This window comes from Pteronotus mesoamericanus, unplaced genomic scaffold (assembly GCF_021234165.1).
Source record: "Pteronotus mesoamericanus isolate MK-2021 breed Mesoamerican mustached bat unplaced genomic scaffold, CSHL_Meso_final contig_73, whole genome shotgun sequence".
NCBI classification, from domain to species: domain Eukaryota; kingdom Metazoa; phylum Chordata; class Mammalia; order Chiroptera; family Mormoopidae; genus Pteronotus; species Pteronotus mesoamericanus.
Genome location: NW_026555245.1, coordinates 4730139 through 4751515, shown reverse-complemented (window position 1 = coordinate 4751515; position 21377 = coordinate 4730139). Strand labels below are relative to the sequence as shown.

The window sequence follows — 21377 nt, the reverse complement described above, 5'->3', positions numbered from 1 at the left end:
TGAACTCCTTAAAAGATACTCAGATCCAAGATAAACATAACAGAAACAACAGGGGGGAAAAAATCATACCACTGCAGCAGCTGAAAGGTTCCTAGGAATTCCCCCAGTTCAGTGTGCCACATAGGCCTAACAGCACCTTTGTGATAAAGACATCATGATGCTTTTTTACTGAAAGGCAAAAAACTAGTCAGGTACCAAAAAAAGATCAAGCGGAGCTCTGGTCACCTAATGTCCCAGGCGTCTATCTTTTTAACACATAATACAGTATGAACATACTTAAACTGAGGAAACTTTAAAAATTAATAAGGGATAATATAAAGCATGATAAAATCTGAGTAAATTAAGTCTTAAAGACATCTTTTTTCTTTCTACAAAAGAGGCAAGACAAAACAAGTGTAAAAGCTAGAGATTTATTGTTATTTTGTGATTAATAAACTGTCGAATTGGTTATGACACTATCCCACACTGTATACCACCACTCACCAGTACAGAAATTTTTAAACCGGACTGAGCCATAATGCAGAGAGAGCAAAGACACGTGAACATCATCCTTATCAACGTCCTCTAGCCATGCCTCCACCCTGACCTTCATACATGTTTTCCTCCTGGGGAAAGTGTCAGAACAGTGCATGGGCTGGTGGGCAACCTGACCTCTTGACACTTTTTAATAGCAAGCAACTTACATAAGTAATGGAATTCAACTTGTATTTCCCTTGATTTTATTGGTCTGAACTCATTTTAGGTAACTTCAACATTTTAATTTCCTGTACATGAGAGACTACAATGACCTAAGAGAATACTGAACTGGAGTCAGCCAAATTATATTACTGACTCCAAAGTTATATTTTAATTGGTCCTAAAGGAATGTACCACACCAACAATTTGAGAGTTAGGCAAACAGAACTTCTCTGGGGAAGAAAGAAAAAGGCTGTAGAACAGCCAAATATACTCAACATTGTTAAAACGGCTCTTTGTTTTTCACCCCTGAATGATACTTGTTTACTACACTATAAGCACAGAAATCCTAACAGAATCTTGGTTGCCAGTATTATTTAGGCTGGCCCAATCCAGGATAGATCCCCGCCCCCTCCCTCAAGTTCCCTTTCTCTGAGGCTCTGAAAAGCACAATATTTAACTATTCCTTAATAAAACTACCAAAACACTTCAGAAACAAGTAGCTCACAAATCATTTTAAATTCATGTATTGCCTGTGCATAAGAAATCTGAAAACCCAAAAGATAGTTCTATTTTTATATGGTGATTAAAAATAACTGAAACATCAAGACACTTTCAGTGAAAGCAACATATTTCAATAACAAATTGTAATGCCTGTTAAACTACCTATGGGAGAAGCTGATAAGTCCTAGGCAAATGCACTTTGGGGTTACACTACAGTGCTCCTTCAGTCAGCACAAAAATTAAGGTAATTTACAATCAGTCAGTGAATGTTGACACAATGTTACATTATGATGCCTGTACAATTAAATGACCTTTAAGAGATAACCAGAATCAGCTTTTCTACTATAGACTCAACAAACCTGACCAACTGGCACTTTTGCTGAGAGATGTTTTATCAAAGATGCTGTAAGATTCTACACAATTAAGAAATACTTTAAAGTATTTCCTTATCATTACTTTTTTGGTTACAAGTGTTTTGTTCAGATAGTTTACTGCAGTATGTTTCTAGAAATGCGGTCCCAAATGTGCATAATATATTGTATACAAATAAAGTAAAACTGTCAGTAGTATAAATCTTACAGCATTTTGTTTGCAAAAAATACATGCCAAAGTCACAATAAGCAATATTGTACCACAAATTATAGAGCGCAAATGATTTGCTTCTTTTAATGCTTTTATTCTACATAAATTACTATCATAGGCTAATGTTTAAAAAGCAAATAAATTGGACAGATGCAGGACAAAAATCTGTTCACCCAACTATAAATGGTGATATTTTTTAAAAATTACAATAAATGCAGAAGTGTTTGATGCATGCATTAGCCTTAAATGAAAAAGCATTGATTCCCATTGTTCCACAAAAAGAAAAGAAAACAAAACAAAAACACAGAGAAACCCACACATCTTACTGCACTCCACCTTAAAATGCATCATACTGGGTTTGTTTATAACAGCAGAGAATTCCAAAAGTCAAAATGAAATAAAGCAGGTATTTTAAAGATTTAAGAGCCGTTATCAAAAATAAATTACATTTTTTTCAAGATACAGAAATGCTGCTATGATGGCTGGGAGCCCAGTAACCTTTCAATAGCTGCATTGATATCACCTCCCGTTGCTATCAGCGCTTGCAAGTTTGCTTCGCGGTTCAAAAATCCCATTGCACTGAGTTGTTCCAGTTGTTGCTGAAATCTGACCTCTGGATTCTGTAGCTGTTAAAGGAGAAAAAAGAAATTACCCAAAACTCTGAGCTATAAAAGCACTGGCCTCTCTCTTGAAACTTTTTCAACATATTTAAAAGTCCATTAGCACTTTATTTTGTTATTTTTAATAGTCTAATTTATACCTAAACAATCACATCAAATAGATTACGTACTTAAAAATATAGTTTAGTTAACCTCAACCATTATTTTACATATATTTAAGAAGCTCATGAAGGAGGAGGAAATCTGTATATGCATACAGTTTTAGAATTAGATGATTTTGTAGCTACTGACCAACTGGATAATAAGCCAGTGTCCTCATGTGTAAAATTCTAGTTTTAATGAGTCTTAGAATATGGATTCAACTTCTACATTTAGCCAGTCACAGTCTTCAGAAAAAGAGTTCCAGTATCAGATGGTTCTTCTGACAATTGAGCTGTGTCATATATCTTTATTCGCAAATGAGGTACATAAACTATCCATCAACTTGGCCAACCTGATAATGGAGAGGCCTACAAACTGTGCAACTTTATATAACAACTCTCTGCCCAATATGTAAAATATTTTTTTCTTATTAAGTCCATGAATATTTACTGAGTCGGAAGCTATGCTAGGTATCATATCGGGATACAAATACTTGTGTAAGATAAAACCCTACCCTGTTTATTGAATTTAATAAGGCTTAAAAATCAGAAAACAGGCTGTATTTTTCCCACACAGAAGTTGGGAGGTAACTTACTACAACAGGTCTGAACTGCAATAATCTTTGTATAATGGCAGACTCTTGGCCAAGCCAGTAAATGGTTCCAGATGCAAGAACATTATTATCAGCCCACATTTTTTAGACATATTTATGAGGTGTATTTACGTAACACAAGTCACCACAGATTTAGTACTGGGCGGAATGAGGTAGCAGGGATTCTCTTCCCCTTTTATTGTTAACACTATTGCGGATGTCCCCATTTACCTCCCCTCCTCATAGCCCCAGCTCCCCTTTCCCTCCAGCCATCACCAAACTGTTGTCTGTGTCTATGGTTTATGCACATATGTTCTTTGGTGAATAATCCCTTCACCTTCTTTCATCCAGTCTCACCCTCCCCCACCCCTCTGACAGCTGTTAGTCTGTTCCATGCCTCTGTTTCTAGGTAGTTAAGATTTTTTTTTTTTAAGTCAAAATACAAAGATTAGATAGAATATAGTTGTTCAGGAGGTATTTGGGATAACCAAGTTTCTCATTCCTCCCCGACGAACTGATAAACTCAACATAATACATTTTTTAAAGGCAGATTGTAAAATATAAGGCAGAGTTTTAGCATTTCTTCTCTACAACTGAAACACTTCCTTTAGTGTCTAATATAGTACCCAAGTTAATTTTTATAATGCCTGTTTTAGAATCAATATTCTTAAGACTGTACTTCTGATTACAGTCTAAGCCCTAATGGACTGCCATTTTCTTTCTTTTTCTTGAGAGGGGGAACAGAGTTTAACATGAAAGAATGCAAAATGTGAGCAGAAAAGAATCAATACCTGAGGATTTACTCCAGCAAGAGCCTGCAGCATTTGTTGGATAAACTGCTGGTGTCCAGGTTCGGTGGTTGCTGCTGTGGGACTTGGGTTTTCACTAGGGGCAGAGCTAGAGCTGTTGGTTCCTGAAGAGCCTCCAGTGCTTCCTAAAGCCCCCAGGCCAGGAGTAAACCTAGGGAAAGCACAAATTGGTAATAAACCTAAATTCCTGCAAAACAAGAGGCCAGATCAAGCCAGCTGTTAATAAATCAGTCATATTTTAACATACTATTAGCTAAGTTATACTCTTTAAATGAGAGCTTTTTCTTTTTAACTTTGAAAGCTCTGTCTTAAAAACAGTCTCAACAAAAAGACAAAAAGATAGTAAGTCTAAAATTCTCCAAGACAGCCCTGACTGGGTAGCTCAGTTGGGTGTCGATGTGCAAACCAAAAGGCTGCCAGTTCAATTCCCAATCTGGGCACATGCCTGGGTTGCAAACCAGGTCCTAAGTTCAGAGCATGCAAGAGGCAGTCCATTGATGTTTCTCTCGAACATCAATGTTTTTCTCCCTCCCTTCCCGTTTCTAAAAATAAATATGTAAATAAATCTTTAAATTCTCCAAGAGAGAAAGTTAACTGTTGTGCACGTTCATAATCTTCCTCAAATAAGCCTACCCTGGGATGAGGCCGGGGGCTTCCGTTGCTAATGTCTGTAAACCCTGCTGAATCTGCAACAAGGCCTGCATTGCTCTAGGGTTTGACATTGCCGATAATGTATCAGGATTCTGCATCTAAGAAAAAAAAGACAGTGGTTATAGGGGAATTACAATCAATGAAAGTAAAATTAAATGTGTCCTTTGCTATGTTTCTGGAGAAAATAAAACACCTTATTGCTAGACTCTGATAACCTGTAATTCCTTTCCCAAAATAAACACAAAACACTTCTTCTCGACAGCAAACCTAGTGCGCAAACTGTTATTGGATCTCCTTCCAAATCCATCATGAAAGCCATTTTTCGTAATACAAGACAATTAGGAGTTCCTCTAGAAGCCGCACCTGGTTCCCTTTCTCTAACAGAAGATAAAGGTATTATTTCTAAGAGACAACTCCAAATGCACATGTAACACGCTAATATGGTGAAGGCCACATAATTCCTTCTGATCAAGTGCTATTTGTTGCTGATATAACACTTTCTCCAGTAAACTAAACTGTAAAACAATAGTTCCAAATTTGAGGTTAAAACATACATCCTGAGTTCCACTTCACTACTTTCAATATATACCACCTGACTGACCAATATAAGCTAGGTGTACATCATTACAATAGATCAAGAGCACTAACAAATCTTAGATAACAGTTTATAGGCTGAGAATCAGTTAAGCCCTACAACTACCAAGACTGACTCAAAACACCAAGGCTGACTTCTTTACCTTTTAAATAAAATACCATGGCAAGCTAAAGTACTTTTTAATAATAAAATCTTCCTTACATGACAACAATGACAATTTTACCTCGCTATTTCTGAGTTTGAGGAAATGAGATCAACCCCCTTGAAAAACAGGCCTTCTATTAATTTGAAGGAATTAAAACTTTACAAAGAAACTAAACCTATAAAATAGGATAGCTCTTCCCTGTTATTCCAGATTAGTTAAACCATAGTGCATAACAATGAAGTACTTCAAAGTTAATAAAGTGAAAGAAAATGGTTTATGGTATTATGAAAGCATTTAAAATCCTAAATCCTCAAAAGCGAAAACAAAATGGTCCTTCCCTCAGAATTTGTTTAGGAAATACAAGCATAAACAAAAGGTCAGCAGTGAAATGGGGCTGGGTTAAGATCAAGCTGAATTCTCTGCGAATTGACAGCATTACCAGACTCTATTCTATGTTTTGCTATCAGCCAAGAGAGCAAAGGCAAAGGTTTATCATCAAACTTTGTCAAGCAAATTATTACCAAAGACAGCTAGCATCTTTTCTTACTCACTTGTTGGAGGAAAGTTGGGAGCTGTTGTCTCATTTGTTCTTGAAGCTGAGGATTTCCAGCAAATAGGGGATTATTCAGCATCATCTATGGGGCAAGTGTTCAAACAATTTTAACTGGAAATATCTGAAACAAGTAATGTACCTTGTTTAATAGTCTATCTTCCCCCAACTGCCTAACCTGGCATTTAAAAAGGAGGAAGGTAGAACATGAATAAAAAAGAAAGGGAAGATACTGTCCACAAGAGTGATCTCCAGAAAAAAAACAAAAGGCATCTTCTCCATCAATGAAAATGGTGATTATGATGACATTCAATATCCTAAAAAATAAAAGCAATCATTTTCTTAGGCTCTTCTCTGAGCAAAGGGAGTACCTGCCCTTCAAAGAAAAATGGGAGTGCCTGGGCAGTCACAGGATACATTTTTCTACTACACTGACAGAATAAACAACACGTGAAACTCGAATTGGCTTGCTTAGACACCTCAACACACAAGTAGCAAGCACAAAGAAAATCTACATCTGGAATCACTGTATCTACCTGCCTACTACAAAACAGCTAATATTACGCCCAGAAAAATAACACCAGAGAACAGCAACCACCTTGCCAGAGAAATGGAGCAACCACCTAGGTAAAAATCAGCCCAGGACTAGCATCAACAGATCTCTGGGGAAGTATTAAAATACTTTAAGACCTAAAAGATGTAAATCCATTTAAGAACACCAAGATTAGCCTTTGGATTATACCTATCACCAGAGATAAGAAAAGTAACGTGCTCCCTAACGTTCAAACAGGTATTAGAATTAAAAAGTCAGGGTCAATATTAACATGACACTAGATACCTGAAAATAAAATTACAATACACACTCAGCATAACCAGAAACTAGTAAATTCTCATAGCTTTGAAAAAGATAAATTTTTATCAGTATTCCCCCAGAGTGAAAAGTCAACTAAGAATGATTTACTGATACCCTATTTACTGGCCCAAAGCTGGGGGGAAATGTTCCTTGCCCTCAATGGTTAACCATATTTAAAAGTAATTATATGTAAATACTGGAAGTACAGAAAATTCCTCTCTCCCTCCTTTAGTGAATCTTTTTTTGCAAAGTGGATTATTTAATATTTTTAAAAGTATCTAAAGCAGGAAGAAGTCAAATAATGTTTTATAGATATACAGTATTTATTTCAAAATGACCAGTAAGTTCACAGTAAATAAAGTAATACCTACTTGAGATCAACAAACCTGCTTCTTTACTGGCTCTGGTCAAAACTTTTTATTACGAACACATTAATGAAGTTATCACATTTACCTCGCAGAATTCAGGTTATTTTAAAAAAGCATGTCAGCGGATATTTCTCCTAACTTACCTGTTTATGTCTAAAAATCAAAATCAGAATAGAGAACTAAAAACTTTAAACTGCTAATAACCAGAGTATATTGTAAATGTTTCTAAACTGTCTAGAATAAAAGACACTCACATCTAGCCTTGTTAACATTTTGTTTAAAATAAAAATACAGTAAAGTCCTCAAGTCACTTCATAAATGTAGAATTACTCATTAAAATGGCTGGGAATGTGCCTGTTAAAGTCAAATTTTAAAGCAAGATTGCACATTCAACATCAACTACTAGTCAAATATACATTAAAAAAAACACATATAGGATCATTCTACATACATAATTCCACATTTATTTTAAACAAAAGTGCAATAATCACAGTAAAAGTGGCATTTAATATTGATATATTCAGTCTGATCATCTGTATGTGAATAAAACAATAAAATTTTCCTACAATATACAAAATTAAGTGTATATAAAAACCTAAAAACTTGTTCTTGGGAGGGAAGGAGGGAGGGAAAAATAAAAAAACTTGTTCTCTATGTCCAATTCCACAAATTTTAAGAGGGAAGAAGTCACTGCTAAGGATTATAACTCAAATATATATACTATATACTTGAAACAATGTTGCAGACTTTAGGAAATAAAAACCATTTCATTTGACATAATGAAGAAAGTGATTATCCTTAAAAAGCTTTTAAAATTTTAGAAATGGAAATAAACTATAAAGTAAACTATTTCAAATTCCTAACACAATACCAAAGACATTCTTAAAAAATAGCAAATATAAACTACAGGTGATCAAGGCTTGCTTCACATTCTCCAAGGTTTTCCAAGACCAATGATTCTTAACCAAAGGGTACATCAGAACCATCCAGGGATCTTGGGGGGTCAAAGAAAAAAAAAATCCAATGCAGTTATATCATAATTTCTCAGGATGGGAAGCTCCCAAAGTGATCCTTAACATTCAGCTAATGGGGGGGGGGGGGGGGGGACATGACCTACTAATTTTTCTCGTTATGATCTATTTAGTAACAAGTTAGAAAATGAATAAATAAAGACCAGTATTCAAATTTGACGGTGGTGGTAATCCATAATGGAAAAATTGAGAACACTATTCCCACGAATCTCTCTCTGCTTCTAATAATTTCAGGCTACTTTATAACAGCCACTTGAACATGACTATTACTCAGAATCTGTGTGATCTAATAAAAGTTCTTCAAGTCTATTAGATTATTCTTAATCACTTTCAGGACTTATATTTCACAAAAGAATCTATCTTCAAAAGAGAGCAATTCAAAATTTTTGTATTCATCTCTGAAATCAACATATGTACATACAAAGTAAATTTGCACTGCACTTCTAGCCAGTGAATGAGAGAGACGAGGCTGCAAAGAAAAAAACTGTCCAAAAGGTGGAGATGCAGGTTATCTACTCTTCTGGTGTGTTAAGGTAGCATACAACATTTATACGCCAAAAATCACAATTATTTGATTAGGTTATTTCAATTCACACTGCACAGTCCTGTTCAATACGATTAACCAACTCACCTGTGCAGCAAGGTCAGGGTTCTGGCTTAGTGACTGCATCATGCTTCTCATGTAGGGGGCAGACAACATGTTCTGCATGAGTTGTGGGTTTTCAGTTATCTGTTGCAACAAGCTCTGCATTCCTGGTGTGTTGAACATACTAGCTGAAAGTTAAAAAAAACACACAACAAAAAACACTATCAAAGAAAAGACATGTAAATAAAAGTGTAAGTTTTAAAACCATATATAACACTGTGCATGATGTTAGCAATCACTGATGAGTATACATATTACTTATCAATTGAACTAATAAAAGAATTTTAAAACTAAAATCTCCAAAACTACGTGCCCAACATACACCACTAAAGGAGGGCTCATGGATTTTAAACAATCTGGTTGTGTTCACAATAAAATCACATCTAATGGAAAGGTTAAGTTCTATAGTCAATTTAAGCAAAAACTGGGTATGGTCAAAATTACTAGAGAAAAATCCCATAAGGTGAGTAAGTCTGAGACAGCTTTTCCTCCAGGATCACTGAATTGGAATCATATTGAGCACTCAATATGCTCACACCTATAAATAAAAAAGCCTCGCCAACGAAAAAATAAATGAAGGCCTCCATCCCATTTTCTTTGCGTACTGGCATTCATTGATAAAATGGCAGACACATGTAACATTCCAGAGACCAGAGAACATAGTGGCTAGGAGTAGTGCCTGGACCCATACTACCTGGGTTCAAATCTAATCTAACTATATAATCTTGGACAAATTATGTGACTTTTTCATACTTCAGTTATTCCATCTGTAAAATTAAGTAAACAGGGTGATTGTAACAACTATCACACCCTATTTCACAGGGTGATTGTGACAACTAAATTAGTTAATGTGCAAACTGCTTATTACTACTATTCTCTAGTTTTTCTTGTTTTTGTTTTACTGACCACTATACCTAAACTGATATGAAATCAACATTTTTGAAAACTAAATAATTTGTTCAATATATATCCAGATTTTCACTTGCTGACTATATATATGCAAACTAAAATATAGTATCAAATTCATGTGTACTTACTAACTCATTAGCTTTTTCATTCTTCTTATATTCTCATTCCATCCATTGTTGTTTTATCAGGCATAAAACATTTGATTTCTTCCCACTTATCTTTCCAGCTTATTATAATTCTGATATTTTTTTTATAAGAGTTTATTTGAGCCAAACTGACAACACACATGGGGAAACAAGATCTCAAATATTTCCACATATCTGCTGGGTTTTTAAAGATAATTTTGTTTTTCCTATCTTTCTCGTGTTGTTTCAATTTAGTTTCCTTCCACATCTTAAAGTGCAAGAATATTCTAGAATGGGTTGACAAACAAAGCTTGCAGAACAAATATGGCCCATTACCTGTTTCTGTATAGACTGCGAGCTAAAAATCATTTTTATATTTTTTAAATGGTTAAAGAAAACAAATATTTTTCAGTGAAATTCCTATCAAAATACTAATGCTATATTTCACAGAACAAAAACAAACAATCCAAAATATATATGAAACTACAAAAGATCCAAACAGGCACAGCAATCTTGAGAAAACAAATTTGGAGGTATTACACTACCTGTTATCAAAATATATTATAAAGCTATAGTAATCAAAACAGCATGGTACTGGCATTTAAAACAGACATATAGAACAATGGAACAGAATAGAGAGCCCAGAAATAAACCCATGTCTATATGGTCACTTAATATTTAACAAAGGAGGCAAAAATATACAATGGGGTAAAGACAATCTATTCAATAAATGACCTTGGAAAAATTGGACAGATACATGCCAAAAAAATGAAACGGCCACCTTCTTAAACCATACACAAGAATAAACTCAAAATGAATTAAGGCTTAATGTAAGACTCAAACCATAAAACTCCTAGACGAAAACATAAGCAGTAAAATCTCTGACATTTCTCTAAGCAAATATTTTTTCTGACATATCCCTTAGGGCAAGGGAAATAACAGAAAAAGTAAACAAATGGGACTACATCAAACTAAAAAGTTTTTGAACAGCAAAGATCACCACCAACAAACTACTAGATGGAAGAAGGTATTCATCAATGACATGTCCCACAAGGGGCGGCTATCCACAATTCATAAAAATCTCCTAGGACTCAACACACACACACAGACACTCTCTCTCTCTCTCTCTCTCTCTCACACACACTCTCTCTCTCACTCTCTCTCTCTCTCACACACACACACACACACACTCTCTCTCTCTCTCTCTCTCTCCCTCCCTCCCCCCAATTAAAAAATGGGCAGAGGACCTGAGGAGAAACTTCTCCACAGAGGACATACAGATAGCCAATAAGCTATGAAAAGATGCTCAAGGTCTCTAATCATCAGAGAAACTAAAATTAAAGCCAGAACAAGATATCACAAACAACAAGATATCACAAACAACAAGTGCTGGTGAGGATGTGCAGAAAAGGGAGCACTTGTGCACTATTGATGGGAATGGAGATTGGTGTAGCCACTATAAAAAAAAAAGGATGAAGATTCATCAAGAAATTAAAAATAGAACTGTCTTAAGACCCAGCAATTCCACTTCAGGATATGTATGTATATATCCCAAGAAATCCAAAACATTAATTCAAAAGAATATATGCACCCCATGTTCATTGTAGCATTATATACAATAGCTAAAACAAGGAAGCAACCCGAATGCCCATCAACAGATGACTGGATTTCAAAAATGGTGGTACTGGACATATATACAATGGAATATTACTTGGCCATAAAAAAGAATGAAATCCCTCTGTTTGGAACAATATGGATGAACCTTGAGTATTATGCTAAATGAAATTAAGTCGGAGAAAGACAAATACCTTATAATCTCACTTACATGTGGAGTCTAAAACAAACAAACAAACAAATGAATAAATAAAACAGGCTGATGGTTGCCAGAGGGTAGGGGGTTTGGAGGACTGGGTGAAAAAGGTGAAGGGATTAAGAAGTACAAATTGGTAGTCAAAGGAATGTAAAGTACAGCACAGGGTATATAGTCAATAATATTATAATAATGGTGTATGGTGCCTGGTGGGTACTGGAAATCTTAAAGTTGAGGGGACACTTTGCAAAGTATATGATTGGCCACTATGTTGTAAACCTGAAACTAATACAAAATATTGAATGTAAACTGTAATTGAAACATAAAATTTTAACAATTATACTGAGAACTTTGGTGGGGGGATAAGGAATGAGTATTTTGTAAAATGCAGAAGTGTACAAAATTTGACTTCAGTACCCATAAATAAGGCACAATGGAGTAAGGTTTGTTTTATCACATGTGATGGCAAAACATCGTATTTATCATGTAATGACAATGAAATAATACAATACGGGGGTGGGCAAAAGTAGATTTACAGTTGTGAATACACAAAACAGAGTTTATTCTTGCATTATTATTTATTAACTATCATATTATGTAAATCTACTTTTGCCCACCCTGTATACTAATATTGCTAGACTAAGCACTCATCATGTATTAACAACAGGAAAGCAACAGATCAAAAACACAAAATTTAAAATGCAATACTCCATCACAGCCAAATTTCTTCACAAAAAAATAAAGTATGAAAATAGGGCTGCACTCTAAGTTATTTGTTAGCCAAGCAAGGAAAGCAGTGTACTAGCAGTGATTAATTAGCATGATTCATTAAACCTTGGTTACAGCAGCCCAATAAATATGTCCAGAGAAAATAAACTTGTTTAAACTAGCCTGCAGAGAGAGCAGTTTCTCAAAAGTTAAGGAAATTGGGCTCAGTATCGATATTCAATTTAAAAAACAATGTGAATTATTTTAAGTTGTATTCCTTGGTTCCTGATGAGCTGACAGAGGTTACTAATACTACTTAGTTCCTGTTTAACTTGAGGGGTAAATGCCATGTGTGAAGGGGCTGAAAAATTAAGTCTCTATAAATAGTCTGCGTGGAATAACTACAGGTAAACTATTTCAAAATTGAGAAGACACTAGTTCAGCACAACCTGAAGTAGAACCTGCTAAAATGTGCTATATCTAATAATGATAAAAGAACAAGGAGGAGTAAAAGGATTAGTTGGACAAATACACAATGCTTACAGAAATACAAGGGGGTATCCCCCAAAACCCTGTAATTTATAGAAAATTGTGTATTTACTCTTACGTCTTCAGTCACCTTCAAAGTACTCTCCATTTGATGCAATACATCTATCAAGGTGTTTTTTTTTTTTTCCACTGCTCAAAACAGTTTCTGAACTCAATTTTGATGCCTTTTAGTGATTCTGCCATTTTTTGTTTCACCTCTTCCACATCGGCAAAACATTTCCCTTTGAGGACTTTTTTCATCCAGGGAAACAAAAAAAATTCACTCGGAGTGAGAGTGGGTGAAATGGGGCGGGGGGAAGGGGGTCATGGTGTTTTTGGTCAAAAACTGAACACCGGGCGTGGTGTGGGCAGGTGCACTCATAAATCACCCATCATGAAATGGGCAAACGTGTTGAAAGAGCCTTCAAAAAAATTTCACTGAAACCAAATGCAGCCTCTCACAACGAGGTAATTCCATGTTTGGGGGAGGCGAGGGTTCCCCATCGTACAATGTACTCAAAGACTAAAGTTACTTTCTGTCTTAATTCATTGGAGAAGGCACTCTGGAAATTATTTTGAACTCATGTCATTCAACCAGTAGGAGTATCAGTGGTAAACTCCATTCACTTTTGTGATTTTTGTGAACTAAGCCATAGTCAATTTTATGACTTTTTGCCAGAAATATCCTGACTTAACCACACAGCTACTTGGTAGCTTGGCAAAATTTTACTGCAACTAATTCAACCCAAATTACAAAGCAAAACAAAATTTACATGAGAAACTCATACTTTGGTAGTCATTTCAACAACTCAAAGTGTTCGTATCACAAGCAGTGTCAAGCTGCTTTACATGTTTTGTATTATTGAAAGTTAAAACAAGAAGGGATTCCATTCCCACAAACTTGCAATAGATGTATCTTTGAGCTCATACTACTGTTCCAGAAGCCTTTTTTGGACCTCAGCAGAAGTGCAAAGAAAACGTCCACCATTTCAAAATTCAACCTATAATTGGGGCCTACCACCTAACCTTTAATTGGAAATGTTTAATTTGCTATGACATGATAAAAGCAAAGAAGAATCTAATAGAATCCTATTAATGTTTTCTAACTGATGAATGCGCTATTAAAATCATATGCTTCTGGAATGAATCCATACAGCTCTCTGTAGCCGAGAGTTCTGCATCTGCAGATTCAACCCACCACAAATTGAAAACATTCCGGGGGGAAAAAAAAATCCCAGAAAGTTCCTGAAAGCAAAACTTAAATTTGTCACATATGAAGCACTATGCTGAATCAATGCAAATGAAGTGATGTGCAGGCACACTCTATATGTAAATATAGGTCATATGCAAATACACCATTTTATGTAAGGGACTTGAGCATCTACAGATTTTGGTATCCAGAGGATCCTAAAACCAATCCTCTGCAATACCAAACGACTGTATTTGAATGAAATAAATAAAATCTCATTACCCATATTTTGGTGGCTATAATGCACACATACTGTGAGTATAATAAACCCGTGTATAACACACAAAAACGTAGATGCGCATAACAGGAACACATTATACATGGCCAAGTACAGTCTATATCAATATTAATAGATGAACATTTGCAATTGATTTTTTTAAACGTTTTATTTATTTATTTTTAGAGAGAGGAGGAAGAAGGGAGAGAAAGAGGTAGAGAAACAGCGATGTACTCAACATCAACTCATTGCCTCTCACAGGCATTCCGACTGGGGAATGAATCCGCAACCTAGGCATGTGCCCTGACCAAGAGTCGAACCAGCGACTTTTGCTTTGCAGAACACCACCCACCCAACTGAGCTACACCAGTCAAAGCTGCAAATGATTTTGACAACAATGAACTGTGTGAATGCCAAGTAAGCAAAAACATCATCCCTAAAAAACAATTCCACTCCAATCACATGTAAGTATATATGAAAAAATACTATACAACTATTATATTTTAATCCCGTCATTAGAAAAACTTGCAAAAACTTGTTTTTTTCTTGTAATGTATTGTAGTATTCTTGATTTTGCCTCTTGACCGCAAAGATGTCCTTCACAGGAAAAAGCTGCTGATACCTGCTTTAAATGGAGTATCAATTTGTTAAATTTTTTAAATCTGAGTAAAAAGTCACAGAACTAATTTTTTGTTGGTTAAACAAAAGTTCATTGTAGCCCTGGCCAACTGGCTCAGTTGGCTGGAGCGTCATCCTGCACACCAAAAAGGTGGATTCAATTCCAGTCAGGGTGCATGTGGGAGGCAACAGATCGATATTTCTCACATAAAAGATTCTCTTTCATATCGATGTTCCTCTCTCTCCCCCCGAAAAAAAATCAATAAACATAACCTCAGGTGAGGAATTTTTAAAAAAAAATTTTTTTAGGTTACTGTAGGAAGTCATTCTTTAATTAAAAAAAGCAATTTACCTATCAGAAAATCTGATTAAATCACTGTTCTTGTTGGCTCTATGACCTTCGAAATGTTAATAAAGCATCTCTTTCAAAAGACTGTTAGTAAGAATCACCCTGGCTGGTGTGGCTCAGTGGACTGAGTGCCGGCCTATGAACCAAAGTGTTGCTTGGTTCAATTCCCAGTCAGGGTACTTGCCTGGGTTGCTGGGCCAGATCCCCCACTAGGGGGCACACAAGAGGCGACCACACATTGATGTTTCTCTGCCTCTTTCTCCCTCCTTTCCCCACTCTAAAAATAATTATAAAAATCTTTTTTAAAAAATCAAATAAGCAATAAAATACAAAACAGGATGTTTTTCTTGATTTACTAATTGTATTACTTCAAATATTAATTAGATTTATTATTGTGAGGATACATTTTGTAATATATAGCTATGAAATCATTACACTGCACACCTAAAGCTAATGTTATGTTAACTATGCATCAATTTAAAAACATAGTTATTACTTCAATTTTTATGAAAACTGTACTGTATCCAGAAAGCTCATATTATCCACTGTATTCTGCGAAAGAATATATAGCACTGGAACCACCAATTACTCTCCCTATTCTGATTTTTTCTCTTAGTAATGAATTTTTAAAAATTCCTCATCTAGTATCTCATCTTTATACTTCCTCTGCCAAGACACAGGCATCTTTTAAAATACAGCCAGTACCTCTCACCTTAGGGAATTGGGCTGCAGGCTTTCTTTTCTTCTCATGTATATACCAAGTATTAGGACTAAAATCATCACTTTGGTTACCAATGTTAGACCTAATCTTACCCATGTAAATATCTGAGAAAAGGACATCCATTTATTGAGTCTAGTCTACAAAAAAAATGGTCAAAAGTAAATTCCTAACCTGTTTACACATCAGACTCACTAGCAGCTTTATACAAACACAGATTTTAACCCCATTGTGAAAGATTCTGATCCATGAGATCTGAGGATCTGGGAACCTGATTTTTAACAAACCCAGAGGGTGCTCTGATGCAGCTAGTTTAATGCTGGTCTCAGGACTAGAGTTTGGGAATCTACTGATCTAGAACACAAAACCAGACTAAAGCCAGGAAAACATGTGCTCTAGTAATAACTACATAGGTAACTGTAACTCCCATGCACTTCAGCTTTCCTAATACTGAAATGAGACAACCAACCACCTACTTCTCCCAAGCCATCTTACGAGAATGCTGAAACACAAAGGGCCTCTGGAAATTCTCAGTAACCTTCTCTATACTACAATGAACACAACTAATCATTACATATTTAAAGCTTTCTTAACGAACAAACAAACATAAAAACCTTGCCCTGGCTGAAGTGGGTCAGTTGGTTGGGCATCGTTCCACAAACCGAAAGGTTACCGAGTTTGGGTCCTGGTCATGGCACATGCCGGGGTTGTGGGTTTGGTCCCTGGTCAGACATGTGTAAAAGACAACCAACTGATGTTTCTCTCTCACATCATGTCTCTCTCCCTCCCTTTCCCTCTCTCTGAAGTCAATGAAAGAAAATAATTTAATTAAAAAAATGTTTAAATGAAAAGGTAGTTTATAAAAGCTTGTCATCATACACCAATAGAAGCACACAGAATAACAGCATTAAGAAGTAATTATTGAAATAAGTGAGGACAACAAAGAAGTGTGAGTTGTTATGAACATACCTCCTACTCCAGGCCCCAAACTTGGTGCAGAAGAACTCTGACCAGCAGTACTGCTGGGAGTACTACCACCAGTGCCCCCTACAGCATTAGTGGTGCTACTGGAAACTGATGGACTCTGGGGAGCCGGTGGAGCCCATGGGTTGGGTAACGGATCTCTATTTTCTGTACGCGAAGGTTGACTACCTTCACCTGAGGATGTACTGCTCACTAAGGAGGCAAATGGATTACCACCAAACTGGAATAAAAGACACAAAAATCATAAAGAATAAGCTTTTGTTTTAAACAAGAGGTATGAAACTTTTTAATGAAAATTGCATTCCCCATATGAAGGTAGCTCTCAATCACACACATATTTTTGTTAAAACCGGGGCTACCCCTTAGCCTGAGCCTCAGAGACAGTATTATCACCTGTTCTTGTGCTGCACTCAGCATTGGTTCCTGAATATCCGTGTACATGCGCCGTAACGCATTGTATCCCCCTGGAATGCTTTCCAGGTTACTCAAGGCTCGGTCCTGGTTTCTCATCATTTCCTGCATCATCGCTGGATTCCTGGCAAGTTCCAATGTCTAAGAAGATTTCCATTTAAAAACAAAATAAAACACTAAAATACACATGAATTACTTTAGCTACTAACTGCCACAGCTAATTTTATAGAGTTCTCTAATTTATGAACTTTCAGTCTTCAATATTTCAATCAGAAAATTACTTTAAATAATTCCTATTTGGATTTTGCCTCAAAAAGCAAGCTAACATACAAATAATTAAAGAAGCACTTTGTTCTAAGTGAATGCCCATCTCCTGAACTGTTTATTAAATCTGAAAAATAACTGTTTACAAAGACCTTTAAAATACAGCAGAAAATTCAAAGTTCAAAGAATCCAAATTAGTGCTTTGAGTTTTACTGAACAAAGATGAGGATTTCCTGTTTTAGCATAGCCATACTTATAAGACAAGCTCTTCAGGCAAAAAAATAAAGTAAAGTAAAGTAAATATATTCTAGCTAAATGGACTAAAAGAACATTCCACATACTTGTCTCATAATATCTGGATTATTCAGCATATGACTAATTTCTGGATTTCTCTGTATCAACTGCTGCATTTGCGGATTGGCCATTATTAACTGCCTCATCAGATCAGGATTTGAAAGCATGCTTTGGACAAAGGGATTCTCCATGATTTGGACCATCATCTCAGGATTGGACATAAGTTGCCGCTGCATCTGGCTTTGTAGTTCAGAGAAGTTGGTACTATTCAAACCCAAGCTACTCAAACCTGCAAGCCCTCCAAGGCCACCTAAGAGGATAAAGAAAAACAGGACATATAAACAAAAGTCATAAATTTTACTATTAACAATACTGTGCTAAAAAATAAAGATGCAAAAATATTAGCTCAATCAATAATCCATTAAAGAAAACCACTTTAAAGCAATAGAATTCCTATTACTTCCATAAATATATGTTTAATTTCTATAATTGAAATTAGCAAAAAATGTATTCATTCTGATTTAGGTTTAAGTAATAAAACCATCAAATATGTATCTCAAATACGAAAATATATAGTCACATGCCACATAACTGATGTTTTGGGCAACAACAGACCACATATATTGTTTGACATTGGGTCCTAAGATTATAATGAAGTTTAAAAATTCTTATCACCACCAATCTCAAGAGGAGGAGGGGGCTAGAGCTTGAGCTGTGTAAAAACTCTTGAGCCAAGGGATTTAGAGAGCAGAGCCTCCACTGGGTGAAGACATCCAGATGCTCTTAGATGACATGCCCAGAGTGGGCATGGCCGTTCTGCATTCTCCCCCAACACCTATACCTTGCCTTATGCTTCTTTTCCATTTGTCTAATTCTGAGTTGTATCCTTTGTAATAAAGTGGTAAACATATGTAAAGTGTCTTCCTAAACTTTGTGAAGCATTCTAGGAAATTATCAAACCTGGTCAGAAGTAGAGGTGGTCTGGGACTTGGACTATTATCTGAAGTTGGAGCTGTCTTGGGGACTGAGCCCTTTAACTCACAGGACCTAACACTAACTCTAGGCAGGTAATTTCAGAATTGAACTATTCGACACCCATGTGGGATTGGAAAATTGGCTGGTGTCAGAAAAATACCCCAAAACATGCCAGCTAAAGGAAGAAGGAAATGAAAAATATGCAATGGATTATATTTCTAACAACCTCTTTGCAGAAGACTAATTCAAGTTTAGCAATTCACCTATAAACTCTGGATATAGCAAAGCTGCTACCAAGTGAGAGCAAAGGCCAGGACATACAATGGAATGGAATGAAATCATGGAGAAAAAGTAGATTCAAGAGGATGATGAGTGCTTATCATAACATGTTAGCTTTGAAAAATTACATAATCAACCAAATACATTCATTCTTCACTTAATGAGTACTTCTTATATGTCAGGGACTGTGCTACACGTTGGGAATAAGGTAACAAGAAAGACACAAGAACTACCCTCAGAACTCACTCTTGTGGGAAAGACTAACAAGAAAAACAAATGCAGAATAAGTACTTCAACAGAGATAGTCACAGGATATTATGGTAATATATGCCTAAGTGGATGACTGCTTTCCCACAAAACGGCACTTAATGAGTTTGGAGAATGAATTAAGTTGGCAAGAAGTGGAGAGCATCAGGAGAAAAATTAATACTAGGCACAATAAACATTATGTACAAAATGTACAGAAATAAATATAAACATTGATGTATTCTCCAAACAGCAACAAATTCAGTGTGACTAGAATGGCAGACAGCAGTGCTCACCCAACATTTCACATGTAGCCTTTTCTATCTTTTGTAGTTGGGCAGGCCCACGTGACTAGTTATGGCCAAAGGACTGCAAGAAATGATGGGTGTCACTTCTGGCCAAAGAATAAAAGGTCCAGCTTAAGACTCTTCAGCTGTATCTTCTGCCATGTTTCAAGTATTGCAGCTATAAGATGGTAGAATTCCATTAGCTTGCATCCCTGAAGACTGCAGATGGGGGCTTCACTAACTAGTGAAAAGCATGAAAGCAAGCTTTGGAGCAAGAAATTAAGCTTTGTGGTAATAAACCACTGAGTTTGGGGTTGTCTATTACCACAGGGTAGCCTATCCTAACTAATGTAACTGTTGAGATGTGTTAAGAAATGAGAATGGAGAGGTAGACGAGGGACAAAGTAGAATTGTCACCTTTATGATGTTCTTACTCTAATAATAACAGAGTGGAAATGACCCAGAGCAACCATTACAGATTGTTTTTAAAGTTGAGACCTGCATCAAGGAGGTAGCAATAATTGCATGGGGTAGGAGAGAGAAGAGATTACGGCTCAAAAGATTTGGTGTGGGGTGAGGTAGTAGTTTAAGGGGCAAGAGGGAGAGTGTTTGCATTTCTAGCATTTTCCTTTGCTTTCTCAGGAGATACATATAAGCTTAAGTACTTAGAGAACACCAGGTAATAGCAAGGAGAATTGAATACAAGGCAGGGAGTTCAAAAATAATGTGGGCTGAAGTACAGATTTGAGACTCACCAGGATATGCAGTTAGAATAATGTCACTCAAGGAAAATAAATGAAGCAAAACAAGAGAAGAAAAACAAGGCAGAACTCTAGGGAACAATACCATAAGGAACAGAAAGAAAAGAGACCTACAAAAGAGGGGAAAAAAAAAAGATCATAGTAAGGAGAACACTTTGTAAAGTATGACTGGCAAACCACAATTCTGTACAACTCAAGTTAATACAAAATAATACTGAATGTAAACTGCAATTTAAAAAAATTTTTTAAGAAAAAAAATTTTTTTTAAGGAACATGGTCAGAAAACTAACCAAGAGGAAACAGTATCAGGAATGAAAGGAAGGAAATTTCAAGGAGAGACTGATAAGCATTAGGAGAGATGGATTTAAAATCTAAAGCACCCACTAAATTTGACAACCTACATAAGATAAGAGAATCACTGGTGACCTTATCAAGGGAATTTTCAGTCAAGTGATTGGTGGCAAAAAATAAGCACAGCATACTTACTGAAAGGGAAACATAAAAAAACTGAAAATGCCCTTTTCAATCCTGAAAAGGAAAGCAAAAAAGTGGAAGTAAGATTCTGTGGCTTTTACACAGAGAACAGACCTTCATATGAGAAGCAGCAGCAAAAAGAAAAGCTGAATCTACAGAGTAAATGGAGTAACTGATAGGAGGGGGTGGGAATAAAACTAGAAATTAAGGGATTAGGGAGACACATGATGTCAGACTTATTAAACTAAAAGCCTCCTTAAGGTTTTCATTTCTTTTCCTATAAAATGAGGGAGGTGGAAAGAGATTTATGCCTCGACAACAGCTTTCATGTGTCTGAACACTGTATAATTTCATCGTAATCTCTCTAGATTGTTTGTTAATAACTTTGTCATATAAAATTCATCTGCCT

At 35.9% G+C, this 21377-nt stretch overlaps 1 protein-coding gene across 2 annotated transcripts in view; it reads right to left on the bottom strand.

Annotated features, from left to right (window-relative positions):
• Window positions 1-410: 410 nt before the first annotated feature.
• UBQLN1 (ubiquilin 1) overlaps window positions 411-21377 on the bottom strand; it is a 58577-nt gene continuing 37610 nt past the window's right edge. Inside the window, exons 4-11 of one of the 2 annotated variants that reach the window (XM_054582984.1) lie at window positions 17994-18256; window positions 17371-17529; window positions 16963-17197; window positions 8748-8890; window positions 5866-5949; window positions 4557-4672; window positions 3906-4074; window positions 411-2387 (exon numbers count right to left, since the gene is read on the bottom strand). In XM_054582984.1, coding sequence (XP_054438959.1) covers window positions 2235-2387; window positions 3906-4074; window positions 4557-4672; window positions 5866-5949; window positions 8748-8890; window positions 16963-17197; window positions 17371-17529; window positions 17994-18256 — 1322 coding nt within the window. In that variant the 3' untranslated portion in view covers window positions 411-2234. The remainder of the gene's footprint in view (window positions 2388-3905; window positions 4075-4556; window positions 4673-5865; window positions 5950-8747; window positions 8891-16962; window positions 17198-17370; window positions 17530-17993; window positions 18257-21377) is intronic. The other variant, XM_054582985.1, reaches the window with a different exon arrangement.